General features: G+C 37.1%; 1 protein-coding gene across 2 annotated transcripts in view; it reads right to left on the bottom strand.

Moving 5' to 3' along the window:
• ANKRD13C (ankyrin repeat domain 13C) overlaps positions 1 to 1,641 on the bottom strand; it is a 94,053-nt gene extending 92,412 nt beyond the window's left edge. Inside the window, exon 1 of one of the 2 annotated variants that reach the window (XM_036116896.2) lies at positions 704 to 1,641. In XM_036116896.2, coding sequence (XP_035972789.1) covers positions 704 to 1,148 — 445 coding nt within the window. In that variant the 5' untranslated portion in view covers positions 1,149 to 1,641. The remainder of the gene's footprint in view (positions 1 to 703) is intronic. The other variant, XM_036116894.2, reaches the window with a different exon arrangement.
• Between the last annotated feature and the right edge of the window lie 19,367 nt (positions 1,642 to 21,008).

The raw sequence follows: 21,008 nt of genomic DNA, 5'->3' as shown, positions 1-21,008 counted from the left end.
AACATTATTAGCAATTACGTAAAACAAGCAAAACACTCAAAACTCCAACAAAATTTTAGCTACTCAAGTCACTTTTTACTTGCTCTAGGTATCAAATGCCAACAAATTTCTACCGTGTGGCTTTCAGAAACCAAAGCATTCTATATTCCATCTCAAATGCAAAGTGTAGACACTTTGTATCAAACTAAGTTTCATGAAAGCAGAGAAAAAGAAACAGACAACCTGATGGCAGGTAGAGATCACAACCAGTTGCAGTCAAGTTGGAATCTGTACCTGAGTAATGAAGGGAGGTGGGCCATTTATATGTTCAAAATTCGAGATCCCAAGGTGGGAGAGGGGGAAAGAAAGAAAAGAAACAGTTCCATAAACAAAGGAAGAAGGCCAGGTTGGATAAGAAGCAATTTAAAATTTCTTTGTCAAAAATCAATACATTGAAGGCCTGTCTCAAAGATAAACAGCTTCTCAGAGGAAACTCTGAAGTGGGCAAGGAGGAAACATTCCTTTGCACCCACAAGAACCAACCCCCTGACCACTGGCATGCTATTACTGAAACGGTCATGATTTACAGGCATTTGGCCCGGATGATGGGCAAAGGAAAGGAAAGAAAGGTCGGCTGGAGAGAAGCCTAGGATTCCATTGGCCTGGGGAGGCACACGCTAGGTTCGGGAAAGGAGAGGTGGGGAGAGGGACGAGCACTCCTCACCGTGATTATCTTTCTGTCCGATATTGTGCGTGCGGATGAGAGAAGACAGTCTCCTCACATCCCCCTTGAAGACGCACTCGTGTACTGGGTAGTGTGCGGGGCAATTGCCTCCATCTGCGACGACAGCAATGGGGTTGGTGCCCGCTAGAAGAGCCGGGGACTGGGAGGTGGTAGTCACGGAGGAACTGTGCAGCGGCAGGGCCGGGACGCCAGAGGGATTGGAGGAGGCCGGAGCTGTCTTCAGCTGCAGCCGGTGGTGATGGTTACTGAAGATCTTATGACAGGCTTTGCCGCCCTTGCCGCTGCCGCCTGTCCCAATCCTGCCTCCCGTAAAGGTGCCGCCGAGGGTAGCCGCCGCTTCCTCATCCCCGGGCTCCAGCAGGTCCCCCTCTTCTTTGCTGGGCTTGTGGCCTCTCCGCAGTGAGCGGATCTTCTCCCCGGTCATCGCCGCCAGGGGCAGAAAGGGGATCCGGGAGGCTCACCGCCCGCGACGGAGCTGGCGCTGCGGCGGCGCAAGGCGATTAGAGCGGTGGCCAGGCACCTCCAGCGCAGCATGAACTCTCAGAGCGCCCCCGAGCCCGGGACAAACGCATCTCCTGGAGGAAGAAGAGCCGGCTCTCGCCTAGGCACCAAGGGACGCGCGCTCGCTGGAGGGAGCTAGAGCTCAGGTGCCCACGACACCAGGATCCCTGTCCCTGCTGCCGCAGCCGCCTGCCTCACACGGAAAAACAGGGCGCGGCCATCTTACCCTGACTTCTCTCGCGAGAGCTCCCTCGGGAGGACGGAAGAAACACCGCGATAAGTGAGCTGCCTGCTCCCTCCCTTGCACCTTCCACTCCCGGAGAGCAACCCAGAGCCGGCTCCTCCCAGGCACCGTGTTTCCGCCCCAAGCTGAGGACAGGACCGTCGCGGTGGCCGCGCTTTTTCTGTGCAGTCTGAAACTTTTAACCTGCGTTTGAGATATTCGATGCACGTTATAAACGATGACTTAAACCCTCGGACCCCTGGGCCTCCTGCAGAGTAATGCAAACTGACGCCACTGCACACAGGATATGATGTCAGGGAGATGATGCACAAGACACTCGTTCACTAACCATTTTACTAAGCATCTACTCTGTGCCATATACTGAGCTAGGAAATTTATAAAACGCCACTCCTGGCTCCAAAGAGCTCAGCAGAGGAGGAAAGACAATTGGGTGTACAATATTTCAACTGCGCGACGAATGTGGGAAGCTGGATTGCACACACACACACAAAAATAGGAGTGACAAATTTTAGTGTTGGGGTGTCAGAAAAGTCACCGTAGTTTAGGGGCTGACCGTGGAAAACAGGCTATTCAGCAAATGGGGAGAAGGGAGGTCACTCAAAGTTTTGTTAGATAAATGAATTTCAAGCAGATGTCAGAGTTTCAAGGAGGGGAGTGGACGTTAAAGGATGGCAAATAATAATTGTGTAACTGGAATATCACTGGGCTAGTTCCTGGCCAAACTGGACCCATCGTCAAATTCTAAAGAAGCCTAAATCTAACATCCCTAAAGTCTGGACCAAATAACTAAAGCTGTGGGGAACTAGAAGGGAGGAGAGTTAGCGAGATATCTTAAAGGTCTTCTTTCACCCATTTATCTCTCCAAAGCCCCATTTACACTGACAGTTGCTTCTCTCAAATCTCTTCTTTCTTAAATTTTATTGCCACCTCCATTCCCCCCGCAAATAAATAAATAACTTGTGGGAACTGGCAACTGGCCTCTCTTCATCCTTCCCTGCCACTCAGGTTTTCACTTCCCATCTTCTCTCAAATCTATTCAAACTATTTCTGCCCTTCTTTCCTTTCTTTTTTATTTTTTTTGTATGGGGGCGGTGAGGGTTGTTCCAATTATGTTCAAGCATTACCTAATCAGCACCTCAAAGGATCCTACTCAGAAAGCAGAAGAGACTGAACACATACATGCAAAAACATTTTGTTCTTCCACAAGAGCCAATATTTATTAACTCTAAGGCAAGCAGTATGCTTGGCACTTTATATGCTGTTATCTCCATGTGGTATTATTTTTAATCCTCACTCGACAGTTGAAAAACCAGCCCAATGCTTCAAAGCTGGAATGTAGCACAATCCAGCCTGATTCTAGAGCTAGAGAGATAGGAAAGGGCCAGATCATGCAGGATTTTTATGTCTTCTTAAAAATTTAGACTTTATCCCACAAAAATGGATAGCCTTTTGGGGCTGTTGAATAGGGAAATAGCATGATGAGATTTGCCTTTTAGAAAAGTCATTCACTCTCCCATACTTTAGAAAAGTATGTATCGAGAATAAATTACAGGGGGGCTATTCTAGAGACAAGGAAACTGACAGACCACTGCATAAATAAAAAAATAAGTGTGTTAGCATATGCATGTAAAAGTCTAGCAGAATATATACATCACACAGAGAGAACAGTGGTTATCTTTGGAAGATGAGATTGCTAAATCACATATTTCTTACATTGCTTGAATATTTTTTTTACAGAGAAAAAGTATTTGTTTTTATTAATCAGAAAAAAAATTAATTTTTAAAGAAGTATGCAGTAACTCAGATGATGAGAAATTAGGAGAGCATGAACCAAGTTAGTAAGAGTGATGCTAGAGGAGGTAAGAGTTTTAAAAATTAGTTCAGTTTTGGCATATTGAATTGAAGCTTCTTGTTGCTCACCCAGAAGAAGTTAGATGGTATACATTTTGAATATATTGAAATGACCCTAGGAGGCAGAGATCTGGGTTAAAATTCAGGAATTATCATTACACAGTAATGGATACCACAGAAGTCTTTGAGTTCCCCAAGGAAGAATGTGTAGTGTGAGAAATTAAGGTCCAGTTTAGAATAAAACACCAACATATAAAGGATGTGTATAAAAAGAGTGGCCAGTACCCTGTTATTATTAAAACCTACACCAAATAGTCTACCATTATATCTGAGAAGTATCTTATCACTGGATCCAGAATTTAAAAGTACCTTATTAGTGGCTGCCACCTGTGGATAAATGTGAAAGCTCTAAGTGTTCCCCTAGTAAAATCAAACACTGCAGACATCAAAAAATAATATTCAGCCCTTATTTTTAAGGATTCAACAGTATAATTAGTGAAAAATGATATAGAAATGTAAGAGTACAGCACATCGTGAAAAATACAAGAATTGAAATTATATGAGATCCTGACATGATACAGAAGAGGAAGTTATTAATTCTTCCTGGAGGAAATGAAAGTCAGGTGATCAGGAAGTCTTTCTGAAGGAGGTAATTGTCTGAATTGAAAGAATGTATGAAGTTGGCTAATTGGGCACAGGGAAAAAGAGAGGTAATAATAATAATTATAATAATAATAACTATCATTTACTGAGAGCTTATGATGTGTTAGGCATTGCTTCAAGCAAGTTTCAACAACTATTTTACTTAATCTCACAACAACTCTATGAGGTACTTACTGTCCCCATTTTACAGATGAGGCAACTGAGGCACAGGAAGTGATCATCCAGCTGATGAGTAGAGGTAAAAAGAATAGTATGTATAAATGCAGCATTATATTTGACAGTCACTGGAGCATAGTATGTGACAAGAAAAGTGGTGGCAAATAAGACTAGAAAGGAAAGCTGGGGCTGGATTACAAAGAGCAGTTGTAAGACATTTGGACTATATATGCTAGGCAGTGGAGAATTTGTAAAGGATTTCAAACACAGTAAAGACAGGATCACATTTAATCACAATAATGTATAATCAACCCACATTCCAAAGATAGGAGTCTCTGCCAAACTTTCCAGCTTTGCCTCCTACCACGTTGCCAAACTCATTCCTCATTCTAACCAAAACAATCTGCTGACAGTCCTTCATTCTCTCTCATGTTTCCATGCCTGTGCACACGATGTTCCATATGTCCCAAACCCATTTCGATTTCATTCACCTAGATACCTCCTTCAGCCTGTCAAAAATTAGATTCTCTCTCTTCTTAGCACAAGGTTTTTGTTGTTGTTGTTGTTTTTTAACTTGGCATAGAATCCAGGGGTCCAGGAAATTACATTGAACTAAACCTCTAAATAAAATTTAGCGTGCCTTTCTATTATGAATGTAGGTCACAAACCACAAAAGTATTAGCAGTACTTGTGCCTTTGCAATTACAAGAAAACACAGATATTTCTGTATCACATTACAATTGCCACAGATATCTCAAAATATCATTTACACTCATCATTACCTCAAATATGTTAATAATTATGTCCACTACTGGATCTTATTCTTTAATGAGTTAATAAAGATTCACATACAGTTACTATATCAAATTTTTGTTTTTAAAAATATTTTAATAGCTACTATTTCTTTTGCAATCTGAAGTATTTTATGCATTTAAAAACATCATTCTGAAAATGGGTCTCTATGCTTCACCATACTGCCAAAGAGGTCCATAGCACAAAAAGAAAAGTTAGTGCAAACTTCTAGTTATAAAATAACTAAGTCACAGAGATGAAAATTACAACATGGGAATATAGTCAAAAACATTATAATAATGTATGACAAATGGTTACTACACTTATTATGGTGAGCACTCAGTAAATGTATAGAACTATTGAATCACTATGCTGTATGCCTGAAATTAATATAACATTGCATGTCATCTACACTTCAATAATAAAAAAATTTTAAAAAGTAGCTCCTTCTTAGGAGTCTTTAATGACACCTTCCCTCTCCTTTCCTATCCAACACCCCACCATTCTGAATTAGGAGTCCCTCCTTTGCCTTCTTTCTGATTTCCCATTTTAACTTTTGCATGCCTCTCTGATATATCTTGTCTGCTTCCTCAACCAGTCCTCTGAGCTCTCTGAGTACTAAAACTGTGTTTATCACTGCTGTATGCACAGTGCCTTTCAGATAATTAAATAGTGAATGCTTAATATTAATAATAAAGAGCTGTTGAATGAATCAGTCAGAATATAAAACCCCAAAGTATCTACAATGTACCAAGACAATTGTAAACTAAGTGATGAGATGCTAAATAAATAAATAATCCCAATCTGACAACATTGAAGTTGACTACTAATCTCTTGAATTCTTATGTGAGACCCAAGAGTAAATATTTCATTTTGGATTGTTTTTTCATTTACAAATAACAGTAAATTCAATTGAAACTGACTTAAATTAAATGGGTTTATTGACTTACATAACGGAAAGGGGCAGAGATATATCTTCAAGAGTGGCCCAGTCTAAACCACATGTCAGTTTCTAGGTGACTTTCAGTGTGCCTCTTCCTGTTTGGAGTGTCCTCCAAAGGCCAGCTTCCCTCAAGGACAAGATGCCTGCCCGCAGTAACAAGGGCCACGTGCTCCCTCCTTCAGGTCTGGAGGGAGGGCCCACAACCACAGACATCTGGCCCTTGACATTCATAAAAGGACCCTTTCTAATCCCTGTATCCAGAAGAGTGTTGATTGGCTCAGGCCTGGGTTACCTAAACAAATCCCTCTGGGGGAGATGGTTACCCTGATTAGTTTTGCCCAATCAGCACTCATCTCTGAACCCAGCAAGTTGGGGATAAACCCTCTCAAACTGCAAAAACTATTTCATAATGGGAAATAGGTGGGAAAGATGATAAGGAGACAAAGACAAGCAGTCAGCAAAAGTACCACACTCAGACTTAAAGTGAGATTTTACTTGGAAAAAAAAAATACTTGCCTCTTGTCACACAAACTATGATGAAATATGTTGTGATTATCAATAATATCAATAGGTAATGAGTGAATAACTTCAACAACAAATTTCAAACAACAAATTTACTTTTTGTTCAAATGTTACCAAGATAGAATTCAATCCAACAATTCGAATTTGTAACTCAACTATCCAGTTTACTAGACAATACTCTGGTCCTACAGACTACCTCTTCTTAATTTCCCTCCTGGTGTGGCTAAGAATCCAAATATTGGTCAATTCACTGACACCCAACAATGACTACAGGATTAAGCCTTATTCTCAGAATGAATATTTCTGAATTTTAGCAGAAATGTATGTATCTGTATTAGCTTTAGACAAAGCACCTAATCCCCATCATGGTGTCCTCATTTAATAAAAGCAATCATATCACAGTGTGAAATACAGAATGCCCTGTACACAATAATAAAATCTCACTGGTTGTATTTTATAAATGCATTAACAGACCTACAACTAAGATTGGTAGTTAACTAATCTTACTCAATCCTCCTTACTTTGTATACTAATATATTTCTAATGTAAACATTAAAGCAAGTTTGGTCTACATCTTTTTTTCCCTCCTTCTCTGAAGGCTTGTATTTCATATTTTTACAATAATCTAAAATATAATTTCCTACACTCCATATTGGTTGAGCTAGGTCTAGGAGAATTTTGGTTGGATGGATGATACAGCTGACTGGCTAATGAGGTTATCGTCTTGAGCATCCCCTAACAACATTCTTAACAATGCACTGAAAATGAAAATAAAAAACCATGTAGATCAATACCTTCTTCACACATTTTACATCTGTCTCTCTAAGTCTCAATATTTTCCTGTTTCCTCTAAATCTTCCCAATTCCTTTCTCCAAGGCAATGTTGGGCACTTTCCTTTTTTTCCCTACTCTTTCTGACCAGCGACTATTAGTGATTGAGTCATATTTCTCTTAAATAATCAGAAAAAAAAATCAGAGAGGCAGAGGTTGCCAAGGAAACCAGAGCCAATAGCTGTGGAGGTTCCAGAGGAAAGAAGGAATTCCTCTGAGGCAGATTAAACACACAGACTTATGCAGGGGAGAGAGGAAAGATGCCAAGAGCATAATGAGAAAACAAGTCAATATGAGATGAATGTGAAAAGATACATTGCAACATTTATAAGTGAAATTATTTTTAGATCACCAACAAAGGCTTGGAACAAGAGAACAGGGATAGGAGTGGGTTTTTCAGTGAAAGAGATTCAGATAAAATAAGTAGATATGTAAAAGATTAAATGAAATAGATGGATAAGGGTCAGTATTTGTGTGTATGGCTTCCTGGTTCTGTTTTATTGCCTAGAATACATCCAACTACATACTGTATCAATTAACCTAAATATTCCTCAAGAGAACATCCAACTCACCATGTCCAATGTAGAGCTTATTTCCATCAGCAATCCCACGGGCCAAACCTGTATATCACTTCCATTACCCTTAATTCCTCCCTCTCCCTTAACCCCACATTCAACCAGTTATTAAATCTTGACCTTTCTACCTTTCACATAGCCCTAAAATTGAACCATTTCTCTCAGTTTTACAGTGGCCATCATTGGGTTTAGGGCGCTATCACTTAAAACTGCCTCCAAACTGTTGTATCTCTGGCTCCCATTTCGCACTCATGCGTGTATATGCAGAAACCCACATCCATTCACCCCTTGGACTGCCAGCTTTATAAGTAAAATTACAGGACATTCAGTTAAATTTGAATTTCAGATAAACAATTTTTGATTTAAGTATGTCCCAAATATTGCGTGGGAAATATTACAAATATCCATTCAATATCTGAAACATACTTATACTAAAAGATTATTTATTTTTATCTGAAACTCAAATTTAACTGGTTGTCTTGTATTTTATCTGGCAAACTTACCTCTCATTTGTTTGTGTTATTTAGAGTTATATATGCAGTTAAAGTACAAATCCAAAAGTATCAGAATAATAACACCAAATTCAGGATAGTGGTTTCTATGGAGCATGAAGGAAAAAAGTGCCTTCAGTTAAGTATCCATAAGGAAATTCCATCATAGCTGTATTTGTATTAAGCATGTATTTTTAATTTTTGCTCTTAGGTTCCCCCCCCCTTTTAAAGGGTATTTATGTTTCATTTCTTAAGCTTAGTGGTGTACATACAGATTTTTATATTACTATGCTTTTTGTGTGTGTCAAATATTTATAATAAATATTTTTAAAATGTTTAATAGCCCTCTAGATAAAGTCCAAAGAGCTGAACGTGGATTACAAACATCATCAGGGGTTCATTGACTCTGTTCACCTCTCTTACCTTGGCACTTTCAGTTTATACACAACAGTCTGTTTGTCCTGAATAATCTTCCTCAAAAGATCATCCATACTCTTCCCTCTTGTCCTTAAATCTCAAATTAGCTGTCAGTACTTCACTGGCACCTTATCTATATCTGGGTTAGGTTTCTCCTATGTACTGCCAGGGAATTCAGCGCTTTACATTTATTTTCACCAAGTGTAATTGCTGACTTACTTGTCTGTGTCTCCCATTAGAATACAAAATCTAAAAGTATAGAGACTAAGTTGTATTCACTATAACATCTATGGCCTCCACCCAGTGTCTGGCACCAATGGACCCTCAATAAATATTTGCTGTGGGAATTGATTAGTTAATGAATGATGGGCTGGTTTATTTAACATTCTTGAAGTATTTTATAATTTTACTTTTAACATGAACCCTATTTTATAATCAATATCTAGGTGAAATCATAAATCTTACCACCTTATAGTGTGTAGATTAGAAATCATTACCTGGAATAAAGTTCTCTTCTGTCATTCATACTGCAAGTTTGGTTTCAACATCACCTGTCACCTAAACTAGGTCTTGCTTTTGTTGTTTAGAATAAATACATAGCAAGTGTTCCTCGGCTTGTACAAACGACACTTAACCTTACATGTCAAGTTTCTGAAAATTGCTTTGTATATCTATAAATTCAAATTTGATAAATATAGTAGGCATTATTACATTATATGGTAGGTATTATGCATTGATACTTAGCACTTGCATTTATGGAATCTAATGAAAATTTCATTGTTACCTGTATTTTCTTCTCAGTATATTCTTTTCCTTCATTTTCCTTAAAGTACATGTGCTGCTAACTAAAGATTGTGATTTACTAACAACTCTGAACCCCATATGTAAACATCAACGCATCTCTACCTTAATAAAAGAATAAAACTTTCCTTTACTTCTTTGGGTTTGCTTCCTTGAGCTTTTTCTCTCCTGTTTATCAGTTTTCTAGATACCATTATTAATTTTACACTACTCTTCCTCCAAATAGCAGAAGGAAATTTGCCTGATTTTAAGATGTTTCTTAGAGTCTTTGCTCCTTAGCATTTCCTCATTTTCATTAACAAAAAAGAGAGATACCGGTGAAGAGTTGAGTCTAGAACATGTTGAAGAGGGTAGACAGTATGTGAAACTGATATCATAAGTATGGTATCATAAGGATGCCATCCTTACTCCAACTGCACCCTCTTTATTTATTTCCATTTCTCAAACTCTCTAATTCCAGCACTCAAGTAACTCTTATTCTCACATTCTACCTTTGCAGCTTCCAAAATAGTATTGTCTATATCTGGGTTAGGTACTTCTCCTATGTACTGCCTCTAGACTCTACTCTTCAAGAGTAGAAAATAAGAAAAATAAGTCAAGCGATCATATAATTATTGAGGACCCCTATTGCTAAAATCTAAATCTACTTTGGTTCCTTGACTGTTAGGAACACTTGGCCCAGGGAATGCAAAGAGCTATTGTTTGCAGAATGTTGGCTGACGGTCAAGAGCTTTCTTTAGTAGCACTTACTATGATGGATTCACCATAGTCTGTGAGCTTGTCGTCAGTATGACAAGTAAAGAAATCTAATTTTGTCATCTCCCTGAGAGTGAGTCCATTTTCCAAGGATAGACTTGAGATAGTCAAGGATAAAAGACTAATATATCAGAATTCCAATCTAAAATTAATGATTGAGTGTACTGGAATTATCCATCAGCACATCCGTCTATAGACAAACTGCGTACAAAGCCGAATAAGCAGAAGGCTGTTTGGTGAGCATGGAATCAGAATAAGAGGAGTCAGGTATTTGATTCTAATGTTTAATGGCATTGCATTTTGAGAGGCTGATGTGCACTCTTCCACAAGAATGAAATTCTGTCTGTGAGGCAGATGGAGACTCACAAGACCGGAGGAGTAATAATCCACTCCTCACCAGCACACCACGCTTTTTGATGGTCAGGGCCAACTTGTGCTTCTATGACTTATTTTTCTTTGCATTCCTGGATGACTAACACTTCCATCCCTTAATCTTATGTGCATCTACTTGTTGCTTTTAAAAAACTTTTTAGAGGGCGCCTGGGTGGCTCAGTCGTTAAGCGTCTGCCTTTGGCTCAGGTCATGATCCCAGGGTGCTGGGATCGAGCCCCGCATCGGGCTCCCTGCTCCGCGGGAAGCCTGCTTCTCCCTCTCTCACTCCCCCTGCTGGTGTTCCCTCTCTCGCTGTGTCTCTCTCTGTCAAATAAATAAATAAAATCTTTAAAAAAAAAAATAAAAATAAAAAAAAATAAAAAAAATAAAAAACTTTTTAGATATATTATAACATTCCATGAGACCTCAAACCATAAAACTCCTAGAAGAAAACACAGGGAGTAATCTCTTGGACATGGCCTTAGCAACGTATTTCTAGATGTATCTCCTAAGGCAAGGGAAACAAAAGCAAAATTAAACTATTGGGACTACACCAAAATAAAAAGCTTTTGTACAGTGAAGGAAACCATTGACAAGATGAAAAGCAACCTACTGAATGGGAGAAGATATTTGCAAATGATATATCCAATAAAGGGTTAATGTCCAAAATAATTAAGAATTTATACAACTCAAAACCAAAAAAAAAAAAAAAAATCTGATTAAAAAATGGGCAGAGAACTAAATTAGACATATTTCCAAAGAAGACATGCAGATGGCCAACAGATACATGAAAACATGCTAAATATTACTAATCATCAGGAAAATGTAATTCAAAGCCACAATGAGATACCGTCTTACACCTGTAAGGATGGCTAGAGTCAAAAAGACAAGAAATAACAAGCTTTGGTGAGGATGTGGAGAAAAAGAAATCCATGTGTAGTGTTTGTGGGAATATAAATTGGTGCAGCCATGTGGAAAATAGGATGGAAATCCCTCAAAAAATTAAAAAAGGAAATACCATACAATCCAGTAATTCCACTACTGTTTATCCAAAGAAAACAACAACATTAATTAGCTAAGATATAGAAGTAACCTGTGTCCATTAATAAATGAATGGATAAAGATGTGATACACACACACACACACACACACACACACACACACATACTGGGATATTATTCAGCCATAAAAAAGAGTGAGATCTTGCCATTTGCAACAAGATGAATGGACCTAGAGGGTATTAAGTATAATAAGTCAGAGAAAGACAAATACCATATGATTTCACTTATATATGGAAACTAAAAAACAAAACAAATGAACAAACAAACAAAAAAAAGCAGAAACAGACCCATAATACCAGAGAACAAACTGGTGGTTGTCAGAGGGGATGGGGCAAGGGTATAAGCAAAATGAGTGAAGGGGAGTGGGAAACACACGTTTCTAATTATGGAATGAATAAATCACCAGGATGAAAGGTATAGCACAGGGAATATAGTCAATGGTATTGTAATAGCGTTGTATAGTGATAGATGGTAGCTACACCAGTAGCATTACACAAGGTTTAGGCTGTCAAATCACTATGTTGTACACCTGAAACTAATATAACATTGTGTGTCAACTATACTATAATAGAGAAACAAATACACACACAAACAAACAAAAACATTCCCTGTGATTATTATCAAGTCTGATCCAGGAAGCCATTATATTCCTCTAGATGATTTTGCATATCTCTACTCAAATATTTTATGTGATGATTTCAACTTTTTTTACTTTATATAATTATATTTCATTATATCTTTTAATAAGATATTATTTGTTTGTTTGCTTATTTTTATTGAAATACAGTTGACACACAATGTTGCACTAGTTTACTTGTACAACAAAGTGATTCAACAAGTCTATACATTATGCTGTGATCATTTCTAATTTTAAATCAAATAACTATTTCCCTTATTTTTATGTTTTGGGGAGGCTTTTCACTGTCATGTGTATATACTGATAATATATAAAATAAAAAACAAAAAAAAATTTTTTTTTAAGATTATTTATTTATTTATTTGACACAGAGAGAGAGAGAGGACAAGTAGGCAGAGCAGCGGGCAGAGGGAGAGGGAGAAGCAGGCTTCCCGCTGAGCAGGGAGCCCGATGTGGGCCTTGATCCTAAGACCCTGGGATCATGACCCGAGCCGAAGGCAGATGCTTAACCAACTGAGCCACCCAGGCGCCCCAAAAAGCAAAATATTTTTAATGTTTTATCTCAGGAAGTAGGAATTAGAAAAATTACTAACAAATGTGATTAACCAATTGAAATATTTGTTAGGGGTGCCTCAGTGGCTCAGTTGGTCAAGCATTGACCTCTGGATCTCAGCTCAGGTCATGATCCCAGGGTCATAAGATCAAGCCCCCAGTTGGGCTCCAAGCTCAGTGCAGGGTCTGCTTGAAAATCTCTCCCTCCCTTTGCCTTCTCTAAATACACAGATAGATAGATAGATAAATAAATAAATAAATAATAAATAGCATCTTTTAAAAAATATTTGTTAAACTTTTTAAACAACCCTTTTGCATGTGCATGGGTGCCCATGTATGTGCACGCACGCACGCGCACACACACACACACACAATACAGGACAATTATTCTTAGTTCTTAAAGCTTTTCCTAATTAGTTCTTAAGTAACGATGAATCATTTAAAAAGGAAGAGGAGGGAGAGGAGGACGAGAAGCAGAAGGAAAAGAAGAATTCAGATTAGTTTTAATCTGAATTAATCACATTCAGATTAATTTTAAACAAAACATATTATGACATTCACAACTTCATTTTGACAAATCAGTATCTAATTTTTAAACATCATCTTTCCAAGTGCCCTTTCATACTGCGGGCATTTCCTATTATTCTGTTTCTTGAATTCTCAATAAGTCCTAGATATATGCTTTTGTTCCTTTCAATGCTCTACTGTTCATTGTACAAAGATTATTTCATTTTGAGAGTAATTTCAGCTTGTTTGATGCCATGGCTATTTATCATACGTGTTGTTTTGCTATACCTATATTTTTAATGTCCTATTTATGTTATTTCATAACATAATTTACTTATGTAACATAAGTTACTTCACTGAAGCATCTCTTTATTTTCCAAGATCCTTTACTCGCAAATTTTATCAAGTACATATGTTCTCTGAGTGACCACTTTGTAATTAAAATCTTTGGATTGGGTATAGTTCAGTCATACAATTACAATAATCTTTTTTATTGGTATCATAACAAATTTGCTTATTAAAAATTGAGTCATTCCATATACACAGTATCTCAAGGTAGGCAAAAAATTTAAGTATGTACCTATTCTTTTCAAGCTATTCCAAAAAACAGAAATGGAAGGAAAAATTCCAAATTCATTCTATGAGGCCAGCATTACCGTGTTGCCAAAACCAGATAAAGACTCCACTAAAGGTGCGCCTGGGTGGCTCAGTCGTTGAGTGTCTGCCTTTGGCTCAGGTCATGATCCCAGGGTCCTGGGATCGAGCCCCGCATCGGGCTCCCTGCTCGGCGGGAAGCCTGCTTCTCCCTTTCCCACTCCCCCTGCTTGTGTTCCCTCTCTCGCTGTGTCTCTCTCTGTCAAATAAATAAATAAAATCTTTAAAAAAAAAAAAAGACTTCACTAAAAAAGAGAACTACAGGTCAATATCCTTGATGAATATGGATGCAAAAATTCTCAATACAATACTAGCAAATTAAATCCAAAAATATATTTAAAAAGTCATTCACCATGATCAAGAGGGATTTACTCCTGGGTTGCAAGGGTGATTCAATCAATGTGATAACACCACATTAATAAAAGAAAGGATAATAACCATATGATCCTCTCAATAGATAGAGAAAAGACATTTGACAAAACACAACATCCATTCATGATAAAGACCCTCAACAAAGTGGGTTTAGAGATAATAAACCCATAATAATAATAACAGTAAAGGCCATGTATGAAAAAAACACAGCTAATATCATCCTCAGTGGGGAAAAACTGAGAGCTTTCCCTCTACTGTCAGAAATAAGACAGGGATGTCCACTCTCACCACTGTTGTTTAATATAGGACTAGAAGTCTTAGCCTCAGCAATCAGACAACAAAAAAAATAAAAGGCATCCAAAATCAGCAAGGAAGAAATCAAACCTTCACGATTTGCAGATGACATGATACTCTACATAGAAAACCCAAAAGACCCCACCAAAAAAATTGCTAGAACTGACACATGAATTAAGTAAAGTCTCAGGATACAAATTAAATGTACAGAAATCTGTTGCATTTCTATACACCAATAATGAAGTAGCAGAAAGAGAAATCAAGGAAACAATCCCATTTACAATTGTACCAAAAATCAGAAGATAGCTAGGAGTAAACCGAACCAAAGAGGTGAAAGACCTCTACTCTAAAAACTATAATACACTAATGAAAGAAATTGAAGATGACACAAAGAAACGGAAAGACATTCCATGCTCTTGGATTGGAAAAACAAATATTATTAAAATGTCTATACTACCTAAAGTGATCTACATACTTAATGCAATCCCTATCAAAATACCAACAGCATTTTTTACAGAGCTAGAACAAACAACCTAAAGTCTGTGTGGAACCACAAAGGGCCACAAATAGCCAAAAACAACATTGAGAAAGAAAAGCAAAGCTGGAGGCATCACAATTTTGGACCTTAAGTTATATTACAAAGCTGCAGTGATCAAAACAGTATGGTACTAGCACAAAAACAGACACATAGATCATTGGAACAGAATACAAAACCCAAAAATGAACCCACAACTTTATGGTCAACTAATCTTCAACAAAGCAGGAAAGAATATCCAATGAAAAAAAAGACATTTAACAAATGGTGTTGGGAAAACGGGACAGCAACATGCAGAAGAATGAGACTGGACCACCTTCTTACACTATATACAAAAATAAAAAATAAATTCAAAATGGATGAAAGACCTAAATATGAGACCTAAAGCCATCAAAATCCTAGAGGAGAACACAGGCAGCAACCTCCTTGACGTTGGCTGGCAACTTCTTTCTAGATATGTCTCCTGAGGCAAGGGAAACAAAAGCAAAAATGAACTTATTTTTTACCTCATCAAAATAAAAAGCTTCTGCACAGCAAAGGAAATAATCAACAGAACTAAAAGGCAACCTATGGAATGGGAGAAGATATTTGCAAATGACATATCTGATAAAGGGTTAGTATCCAAAATATATAAAGAACATATAAAACTGGACACCCAAAAAACAAATAATCCAGTTAACAAATGGGCAGAAGACATGATATTGATTTGTATTTTCCTGATGATGAGTGATGCTGAGCATCTTTTCGTGTGTCTGTTGGCCATCTGGATGTCTTCTTTGGAAAAATGTCTATTCATGTCTTCTGCCCATTTGTTAACTAAAATAAGTTGAGTATAAAAAGCCCATGAATTTGGTAATGATATTGAAAAAAGAAAGTTAATATACTATGTGCAAAATGGTATTTTCAATATAAAAGAATGAATATAATAGATGTACAAGTTTTAGTGATTTAAATATAAATAGGGGACATTAATATATAGGTGCATTAAGTATGTGTCTGTAAAAATATAAATAGGTACTTTTTTCTATAATATTTCTAAATTTCTATAATATTTCTAAGTTTCTATATTTCTAAAAATATAAATAGGTACTTTTTTCTCTATAAGCAAGATATATATAGAGAGAACTCTAAGTGAGCCAAATGCTTCCAGAAAAAAATAGGTACTGAGCCAGAATTGAATGGGCTAATCAATCCCTTTGGTAATACAGGATAGCCAACAGAAAGTGCATCCAGCAGTTGATTAGCACCAGAGGTCATATATAATAAGCACTTCAAAAAGGATTCAACAATGTGTTCCACAATAATAAAATAACCAACTATCCCAAATGTAAGAATTAACTAAAAAGTTAATCTCTCATCTTCTGATAAATAAAACCTTTAGAAGTACTGTAGATGACCCTACTCAGTGAATTATAAATAAGATTCTGATATGACTTACAAAGTGACCAATATTTGCATCAGATCAGATCCTGTAATATCACATGACATCATCTAAGATAGTAGGTGGTTTGTTGATTATGAATAGGAACCTTGGAGCCAGTCTGCTTGAGCTCAAGATAAGTTACTTTAGGCAAGTTATTTGATCTTTCTGTGCCTCAATTTCCTTATCTATAAAATGAGAGTTATGGGGCGCCTGGGTGGCTCAGTCGTTAAGTGTCTGCCTTCGGCTCAGGTCATGATCCCAGGGTCCTGGGATAGAGCCCTGCATCGGGCTCCCTGCTCCGCAGGAAGCCTGCTTCTCCCTCTCACACTCCCCCTGCTTGTGTGCCCTCTCTCGCTGTGTCTCTCTCTGTCAAATAAATAAATAAATCTATAAAAAAATAAGAGTTATAACAGTTTCCATCTCAATAGTCATTATTAGGATTAAAGAGTGAATACATGTGAAACACTTAGAACAGTGCCTTGAACATAATAATTACTCAGTAAGTGTTAATTATTGTAATTTCTAAAAAAAAAAAAAAACATTTTGCAAAAAACTAAAATTGGCATGAAAGATGTATATGTGCAAGTTCCATTACGGTGACAAGTGGAAATTTGTTTTGAAAAGGGCTTCAGCCTAATAATCAAGTATTAGGTATGAGTTCCCTCGAGCTATACAATGAAATTCCATATCCTTACCAAGAATCAATTCGTCAACAACCCAAATCACGTGACCTCAACTGGTAGGTTTTTGAGGGAAGGGAGTTTGGCAGTGCAGGAAGGAAGGAGGAATGTGGTAAGGTTATTGCAACATTAGATAGTATTTGGTAAGCAAAGACAACACCTTATGGAATAAATTCCAGTTTTGACTCAGTGGATAGCAAACCACCACCCCTAATTCCGATACTAATTATCAACTAAGTGTCATTTTTAAAGTCATTGATATGCCCTTCAAAGTTTTCCCCTTTAGGGAGTCTTTCTCCATCTTGGAGAAATAGCAACCCTGTTAGTTCAAAGCAATTCTTCATTTATGTTGTCTTCACACTGACATTTTTACTCTATTGCTTTTTGGCATATTTATTATTCCCTAAAGTAGCTTCTAGACATATGGAGCTGCCTGACTAGGCTGTCCAAAGTTTCTTCTGAAGTACCAATTATTTTCTTGATATCATTTTGGCCATAGAATTGCATAGGTTTTGAGTGGTCTGCCTCAATCCAATGTTGTTATTTTTATTGCATAATACTACAGATTGTGAGGGTTTGTAGTGGCATACAGGAAACATAAGGTTATAGCATCAACCCAAATATCCTGAATTAATCATCACTCCAAAATTACTGTTATCATCCCAGGTTTAGCATTTTCATCATCATAAACATTTATGTGGTCACAGCACTAGACCAGATGTTTTGAATAAAAGGTGATATGAAGTTATCAAAAAAATTATTTCTGCCAATAAGATGCTTAAAATCACTAAGGGAGGGATAATATATACATTAAAAAGACAATTAACAAGGTTGTTTAAGGTACCCAAATATGACAGCTAAGCAAATTGTATGGTACCTTTATGATAGTATAGAAGGGACACTAAACCTATAATTGGACAACTCAGGTTTAAATCTAGACTCTATCACTTGCTTTGTTACCTTTAAAGCAGGAATAATAATACCCATCTTACAGAATTCTACAAAAATTAAACAAATAATATATGTCAAAGTGCCTGAAAAGTACCAGACACTGAATGAATGTTAATTTCTTTCTTTTCTCGAACAGTGCATAAAGATGCAGATATCTAAGCATTTGTTTCTAAGGGCTATAAATAAATTTTGCTGGATCATTATTTTATAGTAATTAAGATTATATTTTCAAAACTGTGCCTCCTAATAACTGAAGGAGGATCAACACTGAAGTCACTGCAAAGTCAGAGTTGGGTTTTCATCACTGGGAAGCCAAGGTTGTATCTTCTTAACTCTGTCCCATTCTTCTTTTTATTTTTTTTCCACCCTTCTTTTTAAAATAACACCTTCAGGGGCACCTGGGTGGCTCAATCGTTAAGCGTCTGCCTTCATCTCGGGTCGTGATCCCAGGGTCCTAGGATCGAGCCCTGCATAGGGCTCCCCGCTCAGCAGGAGGCCTGCCTCTCCCTCTCCCACTCCCCCTGCTTGTGTTCCCTCTCTTGCTGTGTCTCTCTCTGTCAAATAAATAAATAAAATCTTTTTTTAAAAAATAACACCTTTATTGAGATATAATTCACATATCATACAGTTCACACATCTGAAGTGTACAATTCAATGTTTTTTAGCATATTTACAGAAATGTGCTACCATCACCAAAATCAATTTTAGAATATTTCATCACCCCAAAAAGAAACCCTGTACCCATTAGCAATTATTCCTCTTTATATTCTAATCCCCTGATGAATTAGGCTAGATAACCACAAAGGACCTCTGAAAGTCTTACCATTCCTTCAGTTTAGTCCAAGGATCTGCCACTTTTTTGAAAGTGTGGCCCTTTATTCCTAGTATGCTTTGGATAAAGATGGAAACAGGTCAAAGGTCTTATGCCAACCACTGATTACTGACTAAAGTGCTGGAGAAAATGAGAAAGTAAAAGGGGAGCACTGGTCTGTAGCTCTGTTTCCAGACTGGAGAGAGGCCAACTTCTGTTGGGCAATCACTCAACATATACCTAAAAAGGAATGAGGTAAACAGCTATTCCAGTGACCAATGAAACCGACTCACATGTGATTTTCAACATGTATAATTCCCTACTAACTCCTAGTACAAACAAGTAGGAGATAAACACTAAGGAATCAGTTTCTTAACACACAGCCTCTAGACCCTACCCCGGTCCCTCTGATTTTCTAAATATTCTTTGGCACCCTGGTTTATATTACATTTTTTATGCCGAAGTTCTTGTATTAGTTATCTACTATTGTGTAATAAATTGTCCTTGAACTTCGTGGCTTAAACTACGTGGGTCAAGAATTGGGGAGCAATTTAGCTAAGACATTCTGGGTCAGGGTTTTTCATGTCATAGCAGTCAAGATGTTGGCTGGGGCTGAAATCATCTGAAGGCTTGACTGGGCTGGAGGATTTCTTTCCAAGATTCTGGCAAATTAGTGTTAGTTATTGGCTGTGGACCTAAGTTCCTTACCATGTGGACTTCTACCTAGAATTCCAAAGTATTCTTATAGTGTGGTAGCTGGTTTCTCTCAGAGTGATAGATCCAAGAGGAAGAGCAAGTAGGAAGACTTAATACTCTTATGACTTAGTTTCTGAAGTAATACACCATCATTCTATTCATTAGAAGAGAGTTATTAAATCTAGCCCACACTCAAGGAGATGAGAATTAGGCTCCAACTCTTGAGGACAGGAGTATAAAATAATTTGTAGACATATTTTAAGCCATCACTCTCTTGCTCCTTCCTCCCATCCATTCTCTTCTTATGTCTTCTTCTAAAGTAGAAAAAAGATGGAAATATCTACTTTCCACCTATATATCAAGTTAGAATGTTTTTCTTCTTCAGCCTTTCTTTTTTTCTATAATTTTCATAGATAAGTCTGGTGTATTTATAGCAGCCTTATGTATAGTAGCCAAATAATGGAAACAGCTCAAGTGTCCATCCACTAATGAGTGGATAAAGATGATGTGGTATATACATTTACAGGTAGTAGGTAATCAGGTGTGAGTAAGCATTAGAATTTAAAATGAGAAGACCCAAGCTTGAGTCTAGGCACATCAATTTATATATTGGTTGTATAAATTCAAGCAAGTTTTTTAAATGCTCTGAACCTTAGCTATCCCATCTATAGAATGGGATCATAATAATACCAACCTCAAAAGATAAGTGTAAGGATTACATAACATATTGTGTATGAGAATATTTTTGGAAATTGAAAATACTATACAAATGGGTAGGTTTTAAAAATTATTATTATTGTTATCAGTATTTTTAAAAACTATACCTATTTCAGTAGAACACCAGCATCATCTTTTTCCAGGTTGATAACACACATTTTTCTCAAATGAATTAACTACTCATCTCTGCTGATTCATTTAGCAAGAACAATATGTTCTTCAATGGGCTAAATTATTTCTCCATTGAAATATATGAAATTCCCCATTGTGCTTTCATGCTAGTAAGTTTCAAGTAGGATAAATTTATCCTTTTTTTTTTTGCCATTGAGGTACATGGGACAGAGATAGCAAGGTTGAAAAATTGAGTTATTTAATTAATTAATTAATTGTTTTTGTTTTTAACCAGTCTTAGGTGTTTTTAGGAATACTATCAAACCATTAGCTTTTTTCTTTTGATGTTTATGTTAGTTATTTAATTT

Source organism: Halichoerus grypus, chromosome 5, assembly GCF_964656455.1.
Source record: "Halichoerus grypus chromosome 5, mHalGry1.hap1.1, whole genome shotgun sequence".
NCBI classification, from domain to species: Eukaryota; Metazoa; Chordata; class Mammalia; order Carnivora; family Phocidae; genus Halichoerus; species Halichoerus grypus.
The sequence above is the reverse complement of the archived record's forward strand: the minus strand, read 5'-3'. Positions and strand labels throughout refer to the sequence as shown.